Raw genomic sequence first — 26,334 nt, 5'->3', positions numbered from 1 at the left:
CCAACGCCGAGAAAGCCTCAAATCATACATTATTATTATTATTATTATTATTATTATTATTATTATTGTTGTTATTATTATTGTTATTATTATCATTATTATTATTGATTTCATCTCTGCATACCAGAAAACAGTTTGTGCGCGTTGTTGCAGAGACGCCATTTTGTTTTATGCTTTTGTTGCCCAACATGTAAGAGATGAATTAACTTCAAACAAATGAAATAATAATTCTTTGAGTTTCTCTTTCTTTTAATACCAGTCTCATTTCTTAATTCTGCAACTTTGTTAGCTACGATTTTTTAAAATGTGGTAGGTTTGAAAGAGACACGATGTATTTCACAAAGAAATACAAGATACTTTCCTTCGTGGAGAGTGTTTAAGCAACAGATAAGGTTCAACTAGATGGTCATGTACAAAGCCAGCCCATATGTCTATTGCACATCTTTGTTGATATCAATCCACAAACATTCCCAGCATTCCAGAAGGCCTCTGAATCATTGTGAAAACCAAAGTAAGATCAGAAGGAAAAGAAGAAAGGGCAAGAAAAGATACGAGTTTTTGTTTATGGTTATATATTATGGATTCACAGAAAAACAGCTAATTGTCTCAGCTTTGCAAGTGAAATTTAATGTTGATGAACCTGTTTGATCGATGGGTAAAATTTTAACTGTACGTTAATTATTCTTTTTTGTGTAATGGCAACAGTGGGCATTGATAATGCAGTGAGCAGAATGGAGTAGCCAGACATAACAAGGAAAGCTTAAAAATGTTAGTGAGTATATCCTGGTGTGTCTCAAATTGAGGGGTCTCCAATGGTCCAGTGAGATAGGCCCCTTATGCAATAATATAAAATGTAACACAAGCACAAAATATAAGCACACAACTAATGAAAATTCGTTTACTACAGTGATATGTAGTATTGAATTTTCTGTTCACACAGTTTAATCCTTCGGTACTATTAAGTTGAGGTGAATTCTACGAAATTGGTGACAAGACATTCTAATAATGATTCATAGTTCGAGTTCATTTCTGCAGCAACAGTTGGTTAGTTTCATGGTTAAGGTATAGGGAACAGAAGAACTACATGAATCATGTGCCACAAAGACTGTCTTCTTTTATTAAAAATTATAATTGGATTCAATGGGATTGAAATGCAAGCCTCTGGCATCGAAAACTGATAGGTAAAGTTTCTCCAAATTTCTATTTTATTTGCTCTCTACTTTCAGGACCAGTGTGACTTGGACAGAGTGAAGGAAGAGTTGAAGGTGGAAGTAACAGAAGAGGAGGATGAAAACTTCACTAAAAGGTGTGAGAGTCTTCATTTTCTCATAAAAATTATTACCAGTATATAGGTTTGGCAAACATTTGTGATGTGTTGTGCAGTGGCGGTTCCTCGGGGGAGGGAAAGGAGGAATGTCCTCCTCACATTTTTCTTCTTTTGAATGTAAGTACCAAATTAAATATATGCTTTTAAATTCGAGGAAGATCCGATAATTTTTAAGTTCACAGCTATAAGAAAACCTTGGTTGATCGAGTTTTTAACAACGCACACTCATGTGCTACTAGAAAACTGTGAGAATGATGCGAGATTGTTTGTGTGGAGGAATGTCAACCCATTCCTCCTTTACTGCAGTTAATACACATAGACAACAGCACGCTAGCGGCCAAAGAAAGAAGCAGAGTTTTAAAGCAAGTAAATGAACGGATAGGGAGGAGATCCTCCTCTGAATCAACGCATGGGCGGGAAGTAGAAACCGACTGGTCCTACAGCAAGCTCGCTACTGCTGCCATCTAACGATGCTGCATTCAACCAGACTATAACATATCTAGGCGAAGACACAATAAAAACAGTTTTAACGCAAAGCTATGAAAGACACCATATATATATATATATATATATTTTTTTTTTTTAATTCTAGATCAAAATATATTATTCATTGCACTTTATAAACGCTACTATTCATGGTTTGAAACTTTCGAGGATATCTGAAAGTTAAAGTTGGATTTATATAAAACAAAGAGGAAGTAGTTCTACATTAGTATCGCAGATCTTTTTGGCCCCTGAAATTCACTTCCATTCATTGTCTACTAGACAGGACAACAGCCAAGTTGTCAGTTTTGCACAAATATCTTTGAAATTGAAAGTACTGCAAACTACATTATTTTTAACATAAAAAAATTAATCGGCCACCGGCAGCTTTGAACAATAATGGTAGTATGACTTTACAAGAACTGACATTCTTCAAAAGCATGTGATACTAAACTTGTAAAATGTACATGTGACAACACAGACCACGTGGGTGGGTGCAGTTTTCTCTCTTTTCTAAAAGATTATTTCTCATTTTCATTTCTGTAAAACGGTTCCGGTTACGTGTTAGTAACTGGTCTCTTCCAACACGTGTGATGCTCTAGTGTGCGGGAAAAATGCTGTGAGGTTGTGAATTTCCTTGTAATTGTTAATTTGTGCAATTATTCAACAATGAATGGAAGTGAAAACATATTATATTTTTGACAATTTAGGAAACTCAGTTTACAAAAACAGATTATTGCTATACAAAAGGGAGGAAGGCCAACCCCAATACTACCTGGTCTTACATGTATGCATGTAGGCTAATTTGTAGCATGTTTCTCTCAAGAAGGTGTAATTTTGCGCTGTTAACTTCTTTCCTCCTCTTAAGAAATATGCAGGAGCCGCCACTGGTATTGTGATATATTGTACCACACCTATGGACGTTGTTCACATGAACGTCTGAGTATATTTTAATTCTCAAGTTGCATAGGACCACATTAAAACCATAACCATCACCATTAATACTGCTCCCACTACTACTACTACTTCTGCTGCTGCTGCTGCTACATTACTGTATAGTACTTCAAGAACCTTAAGCTCATTTGAAACGCCAAGGCACTCTTTTCTTTAAATACACAGTACAGTACCTCCTCCATAATTATTTGGCCATCATTTCTCCAGGTCCTCCAACCGATTTACTTGGCCTTCTTGCTTTCCTCTTAACAGTTCCCTTTGTAAGTGGCTTCTTTTCTGTCCTTACAACATAACGACCTCATTGCAATCTTCATTTTACTTGTTTTACTATGTCTAAGTCTTTTCTACTATATAATTTATTCGGTCTACCATTTATTCTTATTTTTCAAACATGAAGATCTTGCTGTAGTTATGATTATAATACTACTAGTGGCTTGTGCAGCAAATGCTGCAAACTAAGTTCATTAGACGTTCAAATAACAAATTTCCAGATTTATTTTCAATGAAAAATACCAGACATTTTGAAAGTTATTTGCTTCCATAATAATGAAACATACTCCCTCTGAATATTTTTTTATGCTAAATACTTTTTCTTGAACCTATACACATGCTGTTCTCGAGTTTCAACGCGAAAACGCAAGTAACAATGTCAGGATGATCAGTCGGTTTTTCATGTGGGAGTAAAGCAATAGCTATTTCAGATCATTGCGGATTGTAGGTGAAAGTCAAAAAAAAAAGAAGTCAGGTTTACTATGCTTTCGAACAATAGACATAGCGTCTTGTATAGCTGCTGCATGTTTCGTGAACTACCTTGAAATGTAGAGGGTAAAATCATTTTATCCTGCAAAGAGATCTTGCTGAAATGATCGGGAGACTACAAAATCTTGTAGGCCTCATATTTTATCAGTAAGTAATACCTTTTGGTCTTTCCTTAAGAACTCTAATTTTTACACTCTCTCGAGCCAATACTGAAGAAAATCACGCATATAAATCGACACCACACCACCATTAAATATATGAAAAAGACCCAACCCCACTTGATTAATAACTACAAAAATATTTGATTTTTAATAACAATATTATTATCTTACGTAAGTTTTATAGTTTTCAATGACATACTATATATGCTGTATAGCCGCCACTCAGTAAATTATATAAATCAAGATCTAATTTAAGATATTCTCTACATCTACTTAAATAACCCCAAAACGTTTCACTTTCATATCATCAATATAGCATTAATAGTAAAATGAATGAAAAATATTCACAGCATGGCATTAACTATAATAATATCTCATTTCTAATTGTAATAATGTCACCAAGCCACCTCAAGCTTTGTATAGCTGTACTCAGAAAATTACACACCACAGAATCAGACCTGTAAATTAATTTTAGTAAGTCTTGAAATTTTTAATAACCAATTTAATTTGAGCTCTAAATATGTCAGCATTCTTGCAGATCATGGCCTTCGTGTAATATTGTTTACTGCAGTGTGTGTTTTGTTTTATTCTGAAGTGCATTTAGTTAGTGACGACAGATGGATTTTAGAAAATAGGAAAATTATGTTGAAAAATTGACATTTCACTCAAAACTACTATTTTTCTGAAAAACTTTGGGTTCCAGGCTTCAGAATGAGGGGTCATTTATTAAAATCCGTTCAGCAGTTTTCCCGTAATTTCCATTACCAGTTCAAATTATACATATAGATTAGTATTATCTGTTAGTTTCATTTTTCTTTCTTTTCTTATTGTTGTTGAATTGTCATTCTCTCTGGTAAGTACATGCTTGCACAATCATCTCGAAATAAAGTTGTGCAGTATTTAAAATAAATATAGTGAGATGATTGTCCTTTCTATTTATTGTAATTTGAAATGTTATTTACAATATCAATTTCTTTGTTACTAAAATCTTATACCCGATCGATGTATCAAAGCAAATGTTACACAGTGATAACGTGGATGTAGGACTCCAATGAATATATAAATGTTACACTAACCAGTCAGTGACGTGCGGTGGCCCAACAGATTACCTAAGCAGCCGTGCAGTCAAGTTTTCTTTTCCTTCTTACTATTTATGTTTGATTCAAATACTTATAACATTACTAATTATAAAAATACGTTGGTATTTGGTACCCATTTTTTTTTACAAAATCTATAAGATTAGGCCTATTGCAACTACGAGCTATTCCATCTTGTTGGGGAAATGTGGTAATAATCGTCGACCCAGAAATTCATCAAGAAATTTTGTGCGCTTTGATGATTTGGAGAAAAACACTGCAAGCCCAAAAAGAGAAGCAAAAATTATACGGCATTCAGGAATACTTGAAGCACTTTGGGACAGTGCATAGCAGTGAACAAAACTTGTGGAAAAGGAGCCTTAATATTAGCTTGACACCATGTAATGAAGAGGCCATCACTGCACTTCCATCATAGCTCTGTGCGACAAGTTTCTTACTGCATTTTGAAAAGTCTTGAATATGTCTTAAAAATAAGATCAGAATGTGCTGCTGCTGTTTTGTCCTCACATCACGGAGGCACACAAACCGCTCTACCACCCTTCCTTCAATCGTATATCGATAAACGAGAGAAAATTGTGATTTATTTGAGACGTCAGTTGTCTCATCAGGTAATATGGCAAAAAAAAAATCAGATTTCTGTAATTACTGTTTAATTTCCTTATTAAGTGCACTGGAAACAGATTCAATTAAATCATTTTGAATATGATTTGATACATCTTTGAATACTTAGATGTCTCCAAGTGATTTTTTAGAAGAGGGTCGTACTGGGCGGTGTAATCCAAAAGTTCTAAATAATTACAACGGTTGTTGGACCTTTTCGACTTCTGTTTCCTCTAAATGAAAGTTCCAGTTTTGCAAGTAAACAAGCGGCATTTATAAGCCTTTTCAGAATGTCTCTATTGCGTGTTACCTTTTCATTATGTAGAATAAAACTTTGTTGTGTTTGGTCACTTTGCTCAGTTTCAATATGCACAGTTACAAAAGTCGCGAGTGCGTTAAAAGCACGAATATGTGCAATAACAACATCATGATCCCGTAATGCTTTAGTTAAATTACTGTATTTAGCTTTCGTTGCTGTATTAAATTATTATTATCACCAGACATAATGAAAACTTTTTATTGCACTTATATACACGTACACATTGTAACTACAAAGTACCGGTACAAACAAACGCGAGAGAAACAGTACGTTTTACACTCATTCGATTCCGCGCAGCCCAAGCAGACTACCGGCTGCTTGGGGTATATACATTTACTGCAGTCTCGTGAGGCGTCCCTCATTGGTTAGAAATTATGATGACGTGGGTTGTCATGGCAACTTCCATGCTAACCTGCATTCAGCACTGCTGGCACGCTGATGTCAGCTCTGGAACGCAGTATGTGCATTGTATATGCCCCATCACGCGACTTGCAATTAACAAAACGTACTTAGAAAAGTTTCAGGACTTTATGATTAAATAAACAGAAAGTTTAATCATGTATTTATGTAGATATCGTGATTCTTATAATCAATCAGTGCTGCCCAAGCCGTGCTTGGGTTGCTTGGGTGGACTGCACGTCACTGTAACCAATACATATCCTATTACAGTTCATTGTGTTATGCCCCTCAGATTTCATAGGGAACGGAAGTAGGGGAGATTCGTGGAGGACTTCTGTGCATCATATTTAGTGACATATAATCCTCAAGTACAGTACAGATACTTTTGTTGGAAGAGAGCTTGCTGGAGTAGGAAATATTTTGATTTGAGGCTGCACTTGATCATGTGTTCGAATCCTGTTTGGACTTTTTCCAAGGTATAGCCTAGCCTACTCTTATTGTAAGGCGAATGTTATGTAATCAATGGCGAATCTCAATTCATCTCGCTGAAATAACATTTCACTATCACCAATTTCATAAATGCTAGATAAGCCCACAGTTGACACAACATAATTAAATAACTAATTTGCAACAGTCTCAAGCCTCTCCTTTATTTTATAATTTTCCATCACTTTCTAGAGCAGTAGGCCACCATTACATGTGAAGTGCGTACCACATCACCCTTTCATTCTTGCTGTCTGTTCTTGTGATGTCTGCCTTCACTATGGTATTACTTAAGTTTGCCTGCGTATGTTCTACTCCTTCTTCCTCTTTTACTTCTTAACCAGTGTTGGTCGTTGTACATGCATTTTGCTAAGTATCAAATTCAAATGACAGTCACACCAAAATGGAAGGGGTTGCAAATTTGAGCCTGTCTTTATACGTGTTGGATATTACCTGCTAGAAGAATTTTCTTCGAACAGTACACATTACTCTGTAGAGAAAATATTTCTGAGACCAGTAGCTCAGTTATGACAGAATAATTACTCTCATGTCTTTGTAAAGTCAGTGGTCTTCTAATCTTATTCGGATTTATTATTTGCCTTTAAGATTTCCTAAACTTACCCTTTTCTAAAATAAAATAGGAACATGTTCAACACAGTGGGTCCGGAAAGTATTAAAGCAGGTATGGCATTTTTTTTAAAACAAACTGTAAATTGTGATACATCAAAAGAAAGCCCCAAGTTTTAAGAAAACATGTGTTGTCACTCCGACTATGTATTTCATCCCTCTTAAAAGTTATAACAGAAAAAATCCAATGTAATGCTTGCCTTAGCAAAATGTGAGATATACGATCACCTGAATGACACTGTATGTACTGACTCTCCTGGGTTAATATAATAGAATCTATACGTCCACACCTGTGGAGTAACGGTCAGTGTGTCTGGCTGCGAAACCAGGTGGCCCGGGTTCGAATCCCAGTCGGGGCAAGTTGCCTGGTTGAGGTTTTTTCCGGGGTTTTCCCTCAACCCAATACGAGCAAATGCTGGGTAACTTTCGGTGCTGGACCCCGGACTCATTTCACCGGCATTATCACCTTCATATCATTCAGACGCTAAATAACCTAGATGTTTATACAGCGTCATAAAATAACCCAATAAAAAAAATAATCTATACGACTACAGAATTTAATTCTTTCCAGCCAAACCAGTCAGGCTTATTAGATTCCTGCCCCACAGTTTTCCTATGAACCCTTGTCTGTTTGTAATTCATGTTTAGATGCCCATGTACATCCACATACTACCTCTTTGAGGCCAAAAATTGTTCAGGCACCCTATTGGCCAACTCTGTCTGTGACGGTGAAAGTATCACTCCAACCTTTTACTTGTGATTGAAGAGAATTACAATGTAATCAACCATGAGATCCACAAACTGAAATGTTGTTGGATTCTTCGGTGTAAGATTGAGGGTATGAGTATTTATTCCCAGAGTAGGACAAGAAGTTTTAATGAGGCACATTTATAGAATTTCCTATAAGACATTATAGCGTTCAGAGATGATTAAAGGAAACTGGAAGTGAAGAAAATTGTTTGAATCTGGTTTCGAGGAGATCCATCGAATCCAGTTTCAGATTGGCTCTAATTTGATGACTTGTGGTACAGTGGTGTTGCTTATGCTTTTTCTTACATCTATCATTCATTATTTTTCACTCTTCCATTCTCTATTCTCAGGTGTCTGAATCGCTAACAGCCATTTTGTTTGTTTCTGCAGCGAGTTTATGAGAAGTTGAAAACTGTTCCAACCTCAACTATTGTGCCTGATCTGCGACAGTCAGTTTGAAAGTAATTTAAAACTATCTCTTCAAGAACACTCGTGTAAAATAATTTACTAATCTATTATACTGAAGTCAATTTCACAGCATATTTTAGTCAGTAATATAGATGAGCATGGAAACGTAAAATATTAATGCAAAAATTACATGTGTGCCAGTTCAGTGACTACATGTGAAACACAACTATCTTAATGCGCATGTGTCATTGTGATTTGAGATTGGTTTGCTCTTGATCTAGAAATCTTTGCTTTGTTTAATATTCCCTTACAATATAAATTTGTACTTACATTTACATGCCAGTTCCATTCTACATTTCCTTATTTTAATAATGAAACAGCATTGTCTCAAAAAACTATTGATTCCAGAACTTCAGAAATTACTGATATCACCATAACTGCAGCAGAACAGTCTATTCCCACTATCAAACAACAGTCTTGTAGACCTATGAACATCTGGTGGACTAATTATTTAACTTACATGAGAAAACAACAGCAATCTGCTCGGCAAGAATGGATGAAAACGAGGACAGTTGATGACAAAATAAAATAAAGGAAGAGCAAACCTGAGAAGAAGTATTCTTGAAGCCAAAAGAACAAGCTGGCAGCAATTTGTTGACTCCTTAAACCCAAATACTCCGCCTACAACTGTATGGAAAAGATTTAAAACCATAGAAGGCAAGAGTTATGAATACATCACCCACCTTAAAGATAGTAATCAAACAATAATAACAGAAAATGCTAAAAAGGCAGAACTCTTAAATTTACACTATGTCATCTTCATCTTACGATGTTTGGTGATGTATACACGTCCGTTGATGTGACATATTAATGAATTTAAATACTATTATAGTCATAATAGTACAATAGTATTTAAATTCATTACACTATGTCCAAAGGCTGACTAATAATTCATCATGGCCTAGATATATGAACAAAGAAGAACAATATCTTACAAGTAATATTCAACTATTTTTCCTCATAATGATATAACAGACAATGCTTTTACCACTGAAGAAATAGACTTGGCAATATCAGAGCTACACAATTCTGCTACAGCATGTTATTGAATTCCTCTGATAAAATTAGACAAGAAATTCTCCATCTCTTCAGTAATATTTGGAAAACAGGCTTTTATCCTAAAACTTGGAAAAATGCAATTGTAATTCCTATTCTCAAACTAGGTAAAGACAATCGGACCCTAAATCATATAGACCAATATCTTTAACATCCTGCATTTCTAAATTACTGGAATCCATTGCTCATAGAAGATTAACCTGGAGACTTGAGACTTTCAATCTTTTAAGCCCATATCAGTTTGGTTTTAGACCATCATGTGGCACAACTGAAGCTCTGTTATATTTTGCTCAAGAAATTTATAAAGGTTTCAGAGAAAAAAAGACCACATTAGCTGTAATGATAGACTTTGAAGCCACTTTTAATAATACTCCACACAGATCCATTTTATTACAATCTATGAAACTTGGTATCAAAGGCAGAATGCTAAGATTTATACATTCTTTTCTTAATGAAAGAACATTTCAAACCTCAGTAAATAATCATTTATCTTTATCCAAAAAACTTACAGGTGGTATACCTCAATGTTCTGTTTTAAGCCCAAATTTATTTAATGTAATGTTACATGACTTACCTGATGTAAAAATCTATGCAGATGATGTTACAATATGGGCTACAAACAGTGATCCAAACGAATCATTAAAAGTTATACAAACAGCTATAAATAATATCAGTAATTGGGCATCCAACTGGAATCTATCTATCTTACAATCAAAAACTGAATATACTGTCTTCACAAGAAGATATAGTTTTAAAAACTATAAACCTCACATTTATTTGAATAATCAAGAAATTCAGTACAATCAAACTCCTGAGATCCTAGGATTAATTTTTTATGAAAAACTTTTATGGAAAACACATTTAACCAACGTTGCTTCACAGTGTCTACCACGATTAAATCTCCTGAAGATCATAGCTAATAAGGAATAGGGATCAGAAATCAGGACAATGCGTCTGTTTTATAATGCTTATATACGATTAAAATTGACCTATGGATGTGAAATATGGGGAGGAGCATCAGCAACTCATCTACAAAAAATTTCTGTTCTTCAAAACTCAACCTTAACATTATGCTTAGGAGTACCAAAAATCACATCGACTGTTGCCCTAGAAATTGAATGTAATATTCAATCAATCAGACACTATGTATTACAAAAGGATCTAAAAATACATTTAAAATTGCAAGCCTCATCCAGATCTCAGCAAGCATCATCCAGATTTCAGATGTTCTTCAAACTGTCAGATAATATTCTCTGTAATTTTTATAAAATAAAAAAGAAGAAATACCAATCTATATCACAGACACACTCATTGCTAAAAACTCCAGTTGTGAACGAAATCCCTCCATGGAAATGAGTGATTCCAGAACATAGCATACAAATTCCAGGAAATCATTCCATAAATGATCCTCCATACATTCTTAAGTTAGATGCCATGGAACTACTCTGCAGCACATACAAGAATCACCTTCAAATTTATACAGATGGATCACTAAATCCTAATAATGGGACATCAGGAGCAGGGTATTATATTCCAAAATATCAAGAAATTTATTTCATACGATGTTCATCCTCCTCCAGTCTTGACACTGAATTGCTAGCTATTGATGCTGCTCTTCAGTGTGTTACTCAAATTTCTGAAAGATCTATTTGCATACTTACCGACTCCAGGGGGCTATATTTAATATAATTAAATATTACCAAACCTATACGCACATATAATTATTCCAATTCAGAAACAACTAAGTAAACTAAAAAAACTCCAAAAGGAAATAACATTTCAATGGATACCTAGTTATTGTGGTATACCTGGAAACGAGAAAGTCGATAATATTGCAAAACAGGCAACATATTTGCAACCAAGACCTCTTCGAGTGATATCTCTATCCAGTGCTTTTGCTTCAGTAAAGTCTCATTTTATAAACCTATGGATCAACAATTGGCTCTGTACAAAAGAAACCAAATGACCTGAAAATGTATAAAAACTTGCCCAGACATGTTCAAACATTTTTAACAAGAGCCAAAACAAATCACATTGTCACACAATTGTACCTACACCGATTTCACATTCTTCTATACTGTCCATTCATAAACGACAAAAGAAGTAAATTAAAATCATCAGTACCAGTTGCAGAAGAGACAGCCCTGCAGTATATATTGACTACACCCCACCTCTGGCTACCAGCAACAGGCATCTATAAATGAACACCGATGAAAATATTCTCGTGAAGAACAAAAACTGAATAGACTACATGAACTATAGTGAACTTTATGTTGTCAGCAAACAGCTTGATACATTAAGAAGATTGATTGATTCCATTCTACATTTTAAAAATACAGCAAGATTACCATTACAATATCTAGAACCTTGCAGTGTGTATTGCAGTATACAAGAGGAAATGCAGTTTTTCGAAACTTGAAATTGATATGTCTTATGTTATTTAACTGTCTTTCTATCGTCATTTATCTGTGGCTTATGCAAAACCATCTTTCTTGACATCCTCAAAAATGTAAAATCTATTTCCCCATTCATTATTTGGCTATACGAGTGCAGAGGAAGTTCCCTTCAAGCTTCACTTATACACCTTCAGTTTCTCTGACATGATTTTTGTTAGTACGTTAATTTCAGTGATGAATCCTAGTCTTAACTTAGCAAATGCAGCAGGCACAGTGTGCAGTCCTTCCAGATTGCTGGTGATGAATCTTTTATGGACAGGAATGTCAAGAATACAAAATAAGTTGTAAAATTCTAGTTCTCCCACACAATATGGATGAGAGTCTGAAACCTGCTATTAACCTCAACTGTTTACATGTTATTCCTTGTGCAATTTTATGCAGCTGTGTGTTTTTATTTATTGAATCTATTGTTTACATCCTAGCGTTACAGGTACGCATGGCATTAATGTGTCGTCACAGAGTGACAGTATTGCCCATGAACATTTGACAGTAGAACATAATTCCAAAAATTGTTCTTCGGAGATATCTACCAACGAAACATCTATTCATTTTCGCAATTATGACAAAGTATTGGCAGGGGACGTTAACGTGAAGAAACAATCTCACAGCAACAAAACTGTTTTTTCAGTTCGGAAAGAAACAGTTGGAACTTCATCTTCTTTGTCTCTGAAATGTCAATTGCAGACTCAGACAAGTGAGAAGCAATTCAAATGCGATATCTGTGGAAAGTATTTCTTGCACTTGTTAACCTTGAGAAGGCATGTACTCAAGCACACAGGCGAGAAGCCTTTCAAATGCGATGTTTGTGGAAAGTCTTTCTCGGAATCGGGTGTTCTAAGGAAACATGCACGTGTACACACAGGCGAAAAACCAAATGCGATGTTTGTGGGAAATGTTTTTCCCAAGTGTCCCACCTCAAAAGCCACGAACGCCTCCATACCGGAGAGAAACCATTTAAATGCGACGTGTGTGAAAGATGTTTTTCGCAGTCGATAACCCTGAAAAGACATGTACTCAAGCATACAGGCGAGAAGCCATTTCAATGCTCTGAATGTGAAAAGTGTTTTTCTACCTTAGGTGATGTGAGAAAGCATGAACGAGTGCACACAGGCGAGAAGCCATTTAAATGCAATATCTGTGGTAAGTGTTTCTCGCAATCCAGCCACCTCAAAACTCACGAACGCCTGCATACTGGTGAGAGATAACTGAAACGAGATATATATCTATAGAAAATAATTGTAGCTGTTACGGTACCTGAAAATGCATGAAGTATGGATACAGGCGAGAAACGATTTATATATCTAGTCTGTGAAAAGTGTACTTTCTTGTTGGAACATCTCGGATAACTTTGCATACCATACACATACAATAAGCATGATTCTAGAAATCAATTTTGTGTACTGGACGCCAGAGTTAATAACGCCCCTCTGGTGACCGCAGAAAGACTTAGGTATACTCACAGCAATTTATATGAATCATGCAATTCAAACATACAAGAAAATTAAGTGTTACACAGTAAGTAATGAAATGGTAGTACTCTTATAGTGGGAAAATACGGTATTAAATTACACAGCCAAGATTGTACATCTTTGCTTTCACTGAAAAAACTGTACTATATTATTATTATTATTATTATTATTATTATTATTATTATTATTATTATTACTACTACTACTACTACTACAATAACATGTTTCATACATATTCAAAAAAATTAAACGTAATACATTGTAATCAATCGTCTTAATGTATCGTCTGTTTGCTGGCAACATAAAGTCCACAATAGTCCACTGTAGACTTAAAATATTAGGTACATTCAAGCAATTTATATGAATCATACAATTCAAATATACAAGAAAATTAAGTGTTATACAGTAAGTAATTAAATTGTACTCTTATAGTGGGAAAAACGGTATTAAATTACAGTACCAAGATTGTACATCTTTGCTTTCACTGAAAAAACTGTACTATATTATTATTATTATTATTATTATTATTATTATTATTATTATTACTACTACTACTACAATAATAACATGTTTCATACATTTTCAAAAAAATTAAACGTAATACATAGTAATCAATCAATCTTCTTAATGTATCCAGCTGTTTGCTGACAACATAAAGTCCATTATAGTCCATTGTAGTCTATTCAGTTGTTGTTTTTCAAGAGAAATGAGTGTTATTTTGATCGGTATTCATTATAGATGCCTGTTGCTAGTAGCCAGAGTTAGGGTGTAGTCAATATATATGCAGGGCTGTGTCGTCTGCAACTGGTACTGATGATTTTAATTTACTTCTTTTGTGATTTATGGATGAACAGTATAGAAGAATGTGTTCCAAATCTTCATCATGATTATTACACCACAGACAAGTAGGATAATAATACATAGTAAAACAAACAAAAATTTTATATCGTCTGAAACGTAATACATGCAATATTTGTATGTTTACTATGACAAATTCAACTCTACAGTCTTTTACATGTTAGACTTTATATTCCTAGAAGGACAAATTCGAATACTGCTTTTTAAAGTATTAGCATCAGTTAATTGTTTCCTGTATTGATTCTTGAGTATCTTCACAACTGAAAAGCTTTGCTCACAAGCATAACTGCTTCCGAACAATTCAATAATTTTTTGCAGGATTTTCGCGCAAATGGCGAAACTTCGAGGGATCTAATTCTTTATAAAATTGGATTAAAGTAATTGAGCTAGAATTATCAAATTTCTCAACAAGACGTCAATTGCACCTGAGGTCAATGAACCCCATTTGAATAACAGCATCTGAAATGGTGTGAAGATCAATATAAAGTTGGGTTTCGAAAACAGAAAAATGGTGAAGTTTTTCCACATCTTTGAAACGCCTATTGAATTCCTCCTGGAGGTGTTGCAAAATGTCACTATATTCCTGTAATGCACGTTCATCTTTCATGTTGGTTACTTCTAACGTGGGGAAGATAACGAATATTTCCGTTGTTTAAACACTAACTCCAAAACCTTAATTTCATTTTGAAAGCATAGATCAATTCCCACATTTCTGTTACTAAACTTTGTTTCCCGTAAAGCCTAATATTCAAGTCGTTCAGATGCCCCACAATGTCTCATGAAAACAAATCTTAGGGATTCCATATCATCCGTACTTTGTTGTTTTTCTTTTAAGAAATTAATGATAGGTGTCAGCAGTTAGAAAAATCTTTGTAACACTTTCTCTCGGCTGAACCATCAAACATCACAGTGATAAAGGATGTCACAATGTTCTCAATAGATTGCAGAAAAGCCTTGAACTGCCTGCGATGTAATGCATTTGCTCTTATATAGTTGGTAACTTTTATTTCACGATCCATCACAGTTTTCATGTTAGCACTTTTTGCACACAACACTTCCTGATGAATCAAGCAGTACAACACATTTAATTTAACAATGCCCTTTAGTTTTGTTTTTAGCATTTCCAGGAAACCTTTGTTTGCCCCTTGCATCGGCCATGCCATATCCATGGTGAATTCAACAAGATTTTCTCACTTTAAACCTTTACTCCACATTCTCAAACACGGAGTTGAAAATGACGTCTCGAGTTGTGGTCCCTTTCATCGGAACTAGATTAAGAAATACCTCTATTGTTTGTAAATTTTCATTTACCCCCTTAATATAGATACACGACTGAGCTATCTCACTTGCATCAGTACTTTCGTCCTTCGCAAGAGCAAATCATTTGAGGTTTTGGAGGCTTTCCCGCAATTGTAACTCTATATCTGATGCCATATCTTTCACCCTACATAGAATTCTGTTTCGAGGTAAAGAACATTTTTCGAACTTTTCTTTTTCTGCTTTGCAGATATTGTCAACTTCACTGATGAGGCACTCCCCATGTTTAAGGGACTTTCCTTTTGAGCAAATTAAATACGCTAAATCATAACTAGTCTTAAGCAAAGTCCCCGACATGTTGATTTCACTACGGAAAAGCAACTAACCACGGAAAAACAACCAACCACGCTCTGCTATCAATTGTGGTGCTAACCCCTTTCTTGGTGAGTGAACCTCGCTAGATGTTATAAGCATTGAGTTTCGGAGTGGGCGCAGTGGAAGACATCGAAATAAGAAATGCAAATTTGTAATAAGGAATATAATTAATAAACAATAAATAACAATACGGCAATGAATTGATGAATTTGTGATACATGAAATAATGAAGTTAAATAGACAAAATGATATGACAAAGTAATTTGAAAATATGTGGCACTTTAACGTCCACCAACTTCAATAGGTTTCAGTCTTTAAAGCACAATTACGCATTCGAAGTTATAAATTAGACTTGACTAATAAGCTCCATAATTACTAATATACCAACTCACAAGAAAACATTCTATAATGGAGCAGCCACACACGCTCAGTCAACATGAGGCAATATACTTAAGAGATAACTATCATTTCAACTTACAATAACATCTTTGTACCATAGAATAACCAAAATGTCGCAGAGAGAGAAAGAGAGAGCAAAATGGGAGGACAATAAGTCTGAAGTCGTGTACAACGAATAATCAATTTAGAATTCAATATTTACGCCCAGCTATAGACAGACCAATTTGACTATACAATATTGTTCTAGTAGCTTCTAAGCAATTCAGAACCAAACAACTATTACCGGTGTGCAAATAGCATAAAAATATTCTTTATGCAAAATAGCAATTATCACCGTAAGAAATAACACACAATACTAATCGTCACGATACCGGATTGTTCACACTATTAAAAGTAAAGAGAGATACGTAATTCCAAAATCAATACATCACCAAGCTTTAACACAAGCCACCCAATTCCGATGTGAATATATCTGATGTCCAATACCACACAACTGATTCCGAAATCGTCCTCTCCACACGGCGATAGTTTCCAAGTCGACCTCTCTATATGACGACGAATTCCTGAGTCGAACTCTCTACATGACGATCAGTTCATGAGCGATCATTCCGTCTTTTAATAGTCAGCAGGAAAGTTCGCCTTCCCTCTCTCTCACATATGTCAGACCCTAACCGGCCAATAGGAATTTATGTCGGAAAAATAAAGGAAAAAGATGGTGCTGTCAGTAATATGGCAGAAATGCCATATTGTGTTTGTTTATTACTCTGTGATAAGTTTGAAACAGCTTGTGACTCTTGTCTGTTGCGGTTTGATTTTGTAATCGACGATGGTGGATCAACTCACATGATTTCCGTATGAAAGCCAACTTTTACATTTGGAGCTTAAGGGCATGCAATTTAAATAATCTCTGGAGTGTAACTTTAGATTTCAACTTTGCACAGTACACTGATATGAGTTCTAATATAGATGATATGGAATGTGAGCGCAAGGTAAAACTTAAATTCTTGTACAGATTTTGTACGCATTATCCTTATATATATATATATATATATATATATATATATATATATATATATAATTACTATTTTACTACATTGCATAAATAATTTTTTTATCCTGTTATGAAAATTGTAACTTTCACTGAATAAAATTATTTTTCTTTCAGCATTTTCAGTACTTACGAGAATGAAACGCTGCAGCTGAGGTACACAAGTAAGGAAAATTGTGTCTTGTCAGAGAATCTTTCCCATGGAAGTACATTTGATCCCAAGTGTTCAGACCAAACATTTACTAGAAAGAACAACTTGCAGGTACACTCTCCCAGTCTGACAAACAATTCATTTAAGTGTGATATATGTGGCAAATTTCTAGAGACGCTGCACAGTCTCAGCACGCATATTCGCTCACATATTGGCGAAAGGAAATTCAGATGCGATATCTGTGGGAAAGCTTTCCCAAAATCAGGAAAACTGGTAGCACATATACGTACGCATACAGGCGAGAAGCCATTCAAATGTGACAGTTGTGGGAAATGTTTTACTACAGCAGGTCATCTTACACTTCATTTCCGTACTCATACCGGAGAAAAGCCACATAAATGCGAATTTTGTGGAAGATGCTTCTCACAATCTCAACACCTCAAAGCTCATGTACGCAACCATACGGGTGAAAAACCATTCAAATGCGATGTGTGTGGCATAAGTTTCGCACATATGCGAAGTCTCAAAATCCATGCACCTAAGCATACGGGCGAAAAACCATTTAAATGCGATTTCTGTGGAAAATGTCTCTCAGATTCAGAAAATCTCAGAGACCACATACGTACGCACAATGGCGAGCAGAGATTCAAATGTGATACCTGTGGGAAATGTTTCACACAAATGGGGAAACTCACATATCATGTCCGCATCCACACTGGAGAGAAACCTTTCAAATGTGATGTTTGTGCAAAATGTTTCTTTCGACCAACGCATCTTGAACACCATGCACGTCAGCACATTGCAAAAATGGGAATTGTGTAGCACATTTTTAGACAACGTGAACGTATATATCTGCTAGCATAGTGGAGAAGCCATTTCGAGGGTTTGTCTTATGGATATATTATAATTAATATTATTTATGTCTGCACATACATTGAACAGTGATTTGTGTAGTGCGGTAACTGTTTTCACAAATAAAATATTGAAATATTCCTTATACAGAATGGCGCAAAAAAGATGTAGCCGAAAAATTATGATAACTTTATACACAACACAATACATATCGCACATGTATGTATTCAACCGCCATGTATGACGTGCACCTAGTGACGTAACATCACGTCTCTCTTCTTACATTGTACAGAACTGTTTCACTGTTTTCACGAAGATCGTCTAGACTACGTGAAATGGAAGTGAAGCACTGTTCTTTCAATATCTTCCACAAAAACAAATCAGGACTTCGTGCAGAATATCAAAATTCTGATTGTCTAGAAATCAACTGATCAGGAAACATGTTGGAGTAGGGACCCATTGCCATGATCAATATGGTTTGTCGCTCCAGCTAGATGAAACATTTGCTTGTCCATTCTGGATTGTTTAGCTCACAAAATGTTACCAAATCCCCTTTAAAACGTTTAATGAACTGTGGACCAATGATACCATGGCAAGACAGCTGCCCACAGTGTTACTTTCTGCGAATGTAATGGTTTTGGTAATAATAATTTATTTTATTTATTTACTAATATTTATTGTGCTGTAGGGCAGCCTGGGGCCAATAACAGTTCAGCACAAGATAAAAGTTAGCACAAGATTTACAGTGTACAAGGAATAACAAAACAGTGCGTACAAATAATTATTAAAATTACAGACAAATACAAATAAGCAATAATGACAAACTGAATAGATAACAAAAACAGTGCATACAAATACTTATTAAAATTAGACACAAATACAAATAAACTATAATGATAAAATGAATAGAGAACTACAAAAATACATGATAGAGAAAAGCTAAAAACAACACAAACGACTGAAGTTGAAATGAATATGCTTAATATAAGAATAGCCAAACAACAAACCATACATTAAACGGATCTGATTTAATATAATGTAAATTGGCAGCTTTCGTGCATCTGACAACTGGAGAGAGAGCTTTAGGCTTATAGGTATAAAAAATTGTTTGAAATCTTAAACCATTCGAAGGGGCCCGAAGGTAGATATTGCTTATGAAGGATTCACAATCAATATCACCCATTAAGGGCTTACAAAAGAATAGGTAGTCAAGTTTAAGACGTCTAGCATAAAGGCTAGAAAAGTTAAAATATTTACAAGTACGTCCATAATTTAAAACAGATGAATTTGGTAAAAATCTAAAAGCACATATGGACATAAATTTTCTTTCAATAATTTCCAATTTAACTGAATCAGTAGAAGTAATAGAATTCCAGGCGACAGATGCATATTCTAGTTTAGATCTGATTAATGTATAGTATAGAATTACAATTGTAGCTGGAGTAGAAAAAGAATACGGTATGGACCTTATAAGTCCGAGCATTCTAATGGAATGATTATAAATATATTGGACGTGATTATGAAAATGTAATTTGGTATCGAGTAGAACTCCCAGGTCTCTAATACAGTCTTTTCTTATTATGTTGATATTATTAAGAGTGTAATTAAATTTAAGAGAAGTGGTTTTTCTAGAGAAGGAAATGACAAAGGTTTTCGATTCATTAATTTTCATTCCATTATCAGCAGACCATAGCTCAGTAGCATTTATATCATTTTGCAAAGTTATACAGTCTGCCAGACTTTATTTTGCGAAATATTTTAAGGTCATCGGAAAATAAAAGGCAGTTAGAACTTATTCTTTTACAGCTGATGTCATCTGTAAATATTAAAAATAGTAGGGGCCCTAAAGTGAAACCCTGTGGAACTCCGCATAACATTAAATTTACTTCAATATAAATAGAGATTGAGTGATGATAAATATCCTCTAAAACTAGAGAGTTATCGGCAAGTTTAACTACACTATTATTGACATTAGTAAAAGCCAAATCAAGAAGATTTTTACTAGTAACGGTAGAGTTAATTTGATTTAATCCAAGAAGACAAGACGAGGAATATAGTGTTTACTGGTAAGATCGTCTTGCCGGTATTCGGGCCAATGAAGGTTGCGCCATCCTACTCCGGCAAAGTATCTTTTCTCTGTTATCAATATTAACACACCTCATCAATGTATAGCGGCTATAATAACTTTACCTAGCGTCCAGTTTTCAATAGTTTGTGTGTATATGCCTCCAGATATATCTCACACAGTTAATGTCGTGGAACACATTTTATCGCAGGTACTGGTTCCATATCTGTTAGTGGGGGATTTTAATGCATATCGCCACCCTTGGGGCTCTAATTCTGATCATGACGGAGGAAATAAAATAGCAGAGGTATGTACTGTCTGAATCTGATTAGCCTGAATTCCGGGGAAGCAACTCACCTATCCTCGGCTTACAGCACTTTCTCCATAATAGATATCTTCATTTGTAGCCCAGTTATGTCCACGCATTTCGAGTGGTCAGTTATTCAAGACCTACATCATAGTAACCACTCCACTACCCCATCCGAATGTGTATGCCCGCATTACGTTCTGGGTATTCTCGCTCTCCAATCTGGGTTATTAAAAAGTCGGACTGGGTCGGATTTCGGAGTCCATATCATTCGATGGTAACAGACATGAGAATGTGGACGCGTAGTAGAACATTTCTCAAATGTGGTTATTAAGTCAGTGGAATTATCGATCTCCCAGTCGTCCTGCAGGCCAAAACGCTTCTCTGTCCCTTGGTGGACAGATGCCTGCAGAGATGCAATTCGAGACCGCAAATGTGCCTTACGTCAATTTGAGCCAAAGCTCCTCGTCCTGTGCACGACGCTGAAAAGACGTCCTGGACAAACTACGTCACTTCATTGAAAAAGAACGTTCCAGCTAACACAGTATGGGACAAAGTCTGCCGAATAATGGGGAAACGTAATTCTGTAATTCCGGGTTTTCTGAACAATGGAGTAATGACAACCAGTGCCATAGAATTTGCTGAAATATTCGCTAGCTGACTTGCATAGATAAGCAGCCCAAATAATTATGACCCGGAATTTCTAAAAATCAAGGCTGCTGCGGAAAAACGACCCTGAACTTTATATCTGATAACACTGAACACTACAATGCACCGTTCACATCTGAGGAGCTGGAGGCGGCACTAATCGCATCCCCGACACCTCTCCTGGGCGTGATAACATCTATAACCGCATGTTTCGCCATTTCCTGCCAGCTGGAAAATTTTTCTTCTGGCAATGTACAACAAGATCTGGACTGAGGGGTATTACCATCTGCTTGGCGTTCCGCCATTGTAATCCCAGCCCAGAAACTGGGAAAGGATCCTTCTTTACCTGGGAGCTATGGGCCAATTTGTCTCACAAGCTGTGTATGTAAGGTTATGATAAAAATTATAAGCAAACGCCTGATGTGGGTACTCGAATCGGGAAACCGATTATCTCTTATCCAATGTGGTTTTTGTAAGCAGAGATCAGCCGCTGACCATCTTGTTCGGCTGGAGACCGCCATTAGAAATGCTGTCCTCAAGAAGGAACATCTTGTGGCAATCTCCTTTGATCTAGAAAAGGCTTATGATACCACATGACGTTAAGGAATTCTACAAACTCTGCATGATTGGAGACTTCGTGGCAGTCTCTCAACGTTTATTGCTAAGTTCATGGCAGAGCGGTATTTCCCAGTTCGAGTAGGCACGGTGTTCCGCAGCTATCTGTATTAACCGTTATTCTTTTCTGAATAGCGATCAATGGGATTTCCCACAGTGTGGGTGACCGAATATCTTCTCTGTTGTACGTTGATGACTTAAGTTTATATTACAGCTCTCAATATCTTCCATCCATCGGTCGACAGTTGCAACTGGTCATCAACGTGCTTTTACAGGGCTGGGCAGTATTTGAAATACATTTGTATTTTGTAATTTGTAAGGATTTTAGGAAATATTTTGTATTTTGTATTTAAATACATAAAATTGATTATTTTGTATTTCAAATACTCAAAATACTTTCTTCTTCTTCTTCTTCTTCTTCTTGTCTAAGTTTTGGATTTGGATTTGAAGAATGAACTTTTGTATTATTTGCCTACACATTTCAGATGTGCTAGCCATACACTTAGTTTTCTTGCCACAACTGATTTCCTTAATGCCATAAAGAAATAAATGTTCAGCATTATGGAATGCGTCTAGGAGACCCAAATCCTCAGAAATTATATCAGATGTCTTGAAATATTCATTAAAGTGTCCTTGCCCAACTCGATGGAATTTTCTTTATGACTCAATCTCTCAAATATTGGAATTCAAACATGATATAAACAGTAGGCTATATATGAAAAACTGGGATTGTCAACCTTCAAAGTTGTTGAATGTCAGTACCTTGAAGAATGTTGTGCAGTTCTGAAACCCATTGTCATAGCCTTTGATTTAATGCAAAATGAGAAGACGTGCTATTATGGCCAACTTTTGCCCACATTAATTTCCCTCCAAAACAGATTACATATTCTGTTATCTAGTAATCTACGCCATCTTTTCCAAGTAACTCCAATCCTAATAAGTTCGCTTTCATTAATATTTAAAGCAATGTTTGATCTGACCCCAGAAGCAAATTGAGCTATTTTGGCAGTTTGCTTCCACCCATTATTTAAGATGGATAGCTGGCTACCTGACACTGCCTCACCAAATGATAAGAAGAGGGCACAGAATATGTGCGTGAAATCAGCTGGGCAGTTCTCTGCTGAAGACATCAAAACAATTCTTATGTTTTCAACTCAAGTACAACAGACTTTGAAAAGCAAAAAGAAAAGAACTTGTCTAGTGCGGAGTATGAGCTCACACAATTCTTTTGCAAAGAGACAACCCTGTGCACTCTACAGAATTATCCAACAATGAAACAAGCTTTTATAGAGTATAATACAAGTTTGTGGCCTGTAGAAAGTCTGTTTTGTTTTGCAGGATTTATTCATTCACAAACAAGTGGATCCTTATCTGATAAACTTTTTGAGAGAGTGGTTTCTTTGAAAGGGAGCAGTAATTATTCATATATGGCATAATTTCATTGCTGACTTGGAAAAGGAAAAATGTTCAGTTACAGTGTTTATATAAAACTTCGAGGTAAAAATACTTAGATTTTCAGTAATATTCTTATTTCTTTATATCCTGTATCGAGTATTTGAAATACAAATGTATTTTGAGTATTTGAAATACAAATGTATTTTGGTCAATTTTTAAAAAGTATTTTGTATTCGTATTTCAAATACTATTCTGTGAGGTATTTTGTATTTGTATTTGAAATACTTGGATGTCAGTATTTTGCCCAGCCCTGATGTGTTATCAGAATGAGCTGTTCGCAATGATTTTAAATTCTCCACTCTAAAAACGCAGTGTGTACACTTCTACAACCATCGTGGACTGCATCCACATTCCGAACAGCGTCTTAATGGAGTGGAGTTCCAATATACAGACACTGCGAGATTTTTTACTCTTATCTTTGATTGTAAATTAACGTGAGACGTGCATATACGTGATTTAAGAAGATGTTGTGAGAAATCCTTAAATATTTTACGCCTTTTGTTAGGAGTTCGCTGGGTGCAGACTGCATAATGCTTTTACGTGTATATCGTTCTCTTATCCGGTCAGAGCTGGATTATGGCTGTCTCATTTATGGCTCAGCAAATAAATCGAATTTACATCTCTCAGACACTATCCATGATCATGGGATACGACTCGCTAGAGGGCCTTCCGAACATGTCAGATAGAAGCAGGAGAACCATCACCGTATTGGCGACGTAATGTCATGTCTTCATATGCAGTTAAGCTCCACTCACAGCCCGAGCACAATTCTTACGACTCCTTTTATCATCTATCTCTTTACGCCCGATACAGTAAAAATCCACGGATACTTCGTCCAGGAGGTGTGCGATTTTGTGAACTACTCTCTGAGCTCGACATCCGCCTGCTAACAATTCTCTCACTGGAATATACGACCACTCCACTGTGGATTATACGACGTCCCATATTTGATGGAAGTCTAAGCCGAAGTTTTAAGAATTTTACACCAGCTTTTGTTTGTAGACTTCGTTTTAGTGAACTTTTATCACAGTTTCCAAATTATTCATTAGTTTTTACTGATGGATCCCGAGTAAATGATTGTGCTGGTTGTTCCTTTGATGCAAATGGACAGATATTTAAATATAAATTGAGCCAGTACACTAGCGTTTTTGCGTCAGAACTATATGCTTTTTATAGAGCTTTATTGTTTTTAATTAGACAACCCCGAGGGAAATTCCTTATCTGCTCAGACTCTTTAACCGCCATTCAATCCTTGCAGTGTTTGAATACTGATGATCCGCTTGTGTTGAGAACCTAGGAACTTTTCCACACTCTCCTAACCTCTGATTATGAGATTAGCGCAGTGTGAACTCTGGGTCATGTTGGCATTTCTGGTGACGAGGCAGTGGATGCTGCAGCAAATGACTGTGCTATGAATGGATCTGAGTTGTATTGGCGTGAGAAGTGGCAAGATGTTAAAAATTACCTGAAACATACAGTATGGTGGAAATGAGAAGGATAATGATCTGTACAAGAGGAAAATAAATTACGAAGAATAAAGAATACTGTTTGAGTTTGGGATTTGTCCATAAGAGCGTCACAACGCGAAGAAGTTTTACTCATCTGTTTGAGGACTTGCCACTGTCATCCGACACGGCCATCTTCTATGTGGCGAGCCTCAGCTGGAATGTGATATATGCCATGTTCCTCTTATGGTAGAACATTTTTTATTGCATTGTAGAAAATATGATAGTGTCCATCGGCAATGTAGAATTCTGCCGACTCTGTGTGACTCTTTGGAAATGATTTTAATTGTACAAATGCAGTTCTGAGATTTTCATTGAATACAGCACTTGACAGGGTGATTAATTTCTTTATTGATCCATTTCACTTATCCTCTGCACCCTTTACATCTGAAGGTTACATTTGTTGTTTAGTATATTTTTTTAACAAACTTGACATTCAGACCTTTTACATCCGAGCATTTTAAAAATGCACCAGATATTTCTGGTAGGATTTGTTTTATTATTTTATTGTTTCTTTTAAATACTGACTAGGGTCTGTGAACTACTCACTTTTATGTTTTTTATGCATCACCTTGTTGAAACTGCATTTGCGAACCTCGTTTTAACCGTGACAATGCTTTTTAGTTCTTTTAAGCATTCTGATTATTGTATTGTGTTTCTGTTTTGTGAAGGATTTTAGATAAGGGCGCAAATAGCCATAGTAGCTGACATGTCCTTTTTAAACCCACTTTCTAACGTCATTCATTCATTCAGTGTTCTGCCCAAGGGCAGGTCTTTTACTGCAAACCAACTTTCTCCAATCTTTCCTATTTTCTGCCTTCCTCTTTGTTTCCGCCTATGATCCATATATCTTATTGTCGTCTATCATCTGATATCTCCTTCTGCTCTAAACTCTTCTCCTGTTCACCATTCCTTCTAGTGCATTCTTGAGTAGGCAGTTCCTTCTCAACCAGTGACCCAACCAATTTTTTTTCTCTTCCAGATAAGTTAAGTTTCTTCACTCACACTTTCCAACACAACTTTATTTCTTATTCTTTCTGTCCATTCCATACATTTCATTCTTCTCCATATCCACATTTCAAATGCTTCTATTTGCTTGACTTCTCTTCACTTCATTGTTAATGTCCATGTTTTTGCCCCATACTAGCGTTGTGCATTACAGACACTATGTTCGGATCAAGTTTGTCGAGTATGGCGAATTTCGATCCTCGCCAGTGTTTGCTCTGCAGGAGGAAGTATGTTGCGTTTGTTCCACCTTGTTATAAAAATATTCGTTATCCTTCACTCATGTTTTAAGATACCCCGATTTTTACATACTTGGATTCTAGTCTTATCATTGGTAGCGCAAACAAAAGAGAAATTGAACGATGACGCCAATTTCACAGCGGAAT

At 35.8% G+C, this 26,334-nt stretch overlaps 2 protein-coding genes across 5 annotated transcripts in view; both read left to right on the top strand.

The window, feature by feature from the left end:
- The window catches only part of LOC138710226 (zinc finger protein 431-like), a 38,459-nt gene extending 21,231 nt beyond the window's left edge, over nt 1-17,228 (top strand). For 2 of the 4 annotated variants that reach the window (XM_069840896.1, XM_069840895.1), the window contains exons 4-5: nt 1,227-1,306; nt 12,362-13,937. In XM_069840896.1, the coding sequence (XP_069696997.1) occupies nt 1,227-1,306; nt 12,362-12,935 (654 nt within the window). In that variant the 3' untranslated portion in view covers nt 12,936-13,937. The other 2 variants (XM_069840898.1, XM_069840897.1) reach the window with 2 other exon arrangements.
- A 249-nt stretch (nt 17,229-17,477) lies between these two features.
- Nucleotides 17,478-26,334, top strand: part of LOC138710224 (zinc finger protein 845-like) — a 67,324-nt gene continuing 58,467 nt past the window's right edge. Inside the window, exon 1 of the mRNA XM_069840888.1 lies at nt 17,478-17,607. The gene's annotated coding sequence lies outside the window, so the exon portion shown is untranslated. The remainder of the gene's footprint in view (nt 17,608-26,334) is intronic.

Source organism: Periplaneta americana, chromosome 12 (genome assembly GCF_040183065.1).
Source record: "Periplaneta americana isolate PAMFEO1 chromosome 12, P.americana_PAMFEO1_priV1, whole genome shotgun sequence".
In the NCBI taxonomy this organism is placed as follows: Eukaryota; Metazoa; Arthropoda; class Insecta; order Blattodea; family Blattidae; genus Periplaneta; species Periplaneta americana.
Note: the sequence above shows the minus strand (reverse complement) of the source record. Positions and strands in the feature narration are given on the sequence as shown.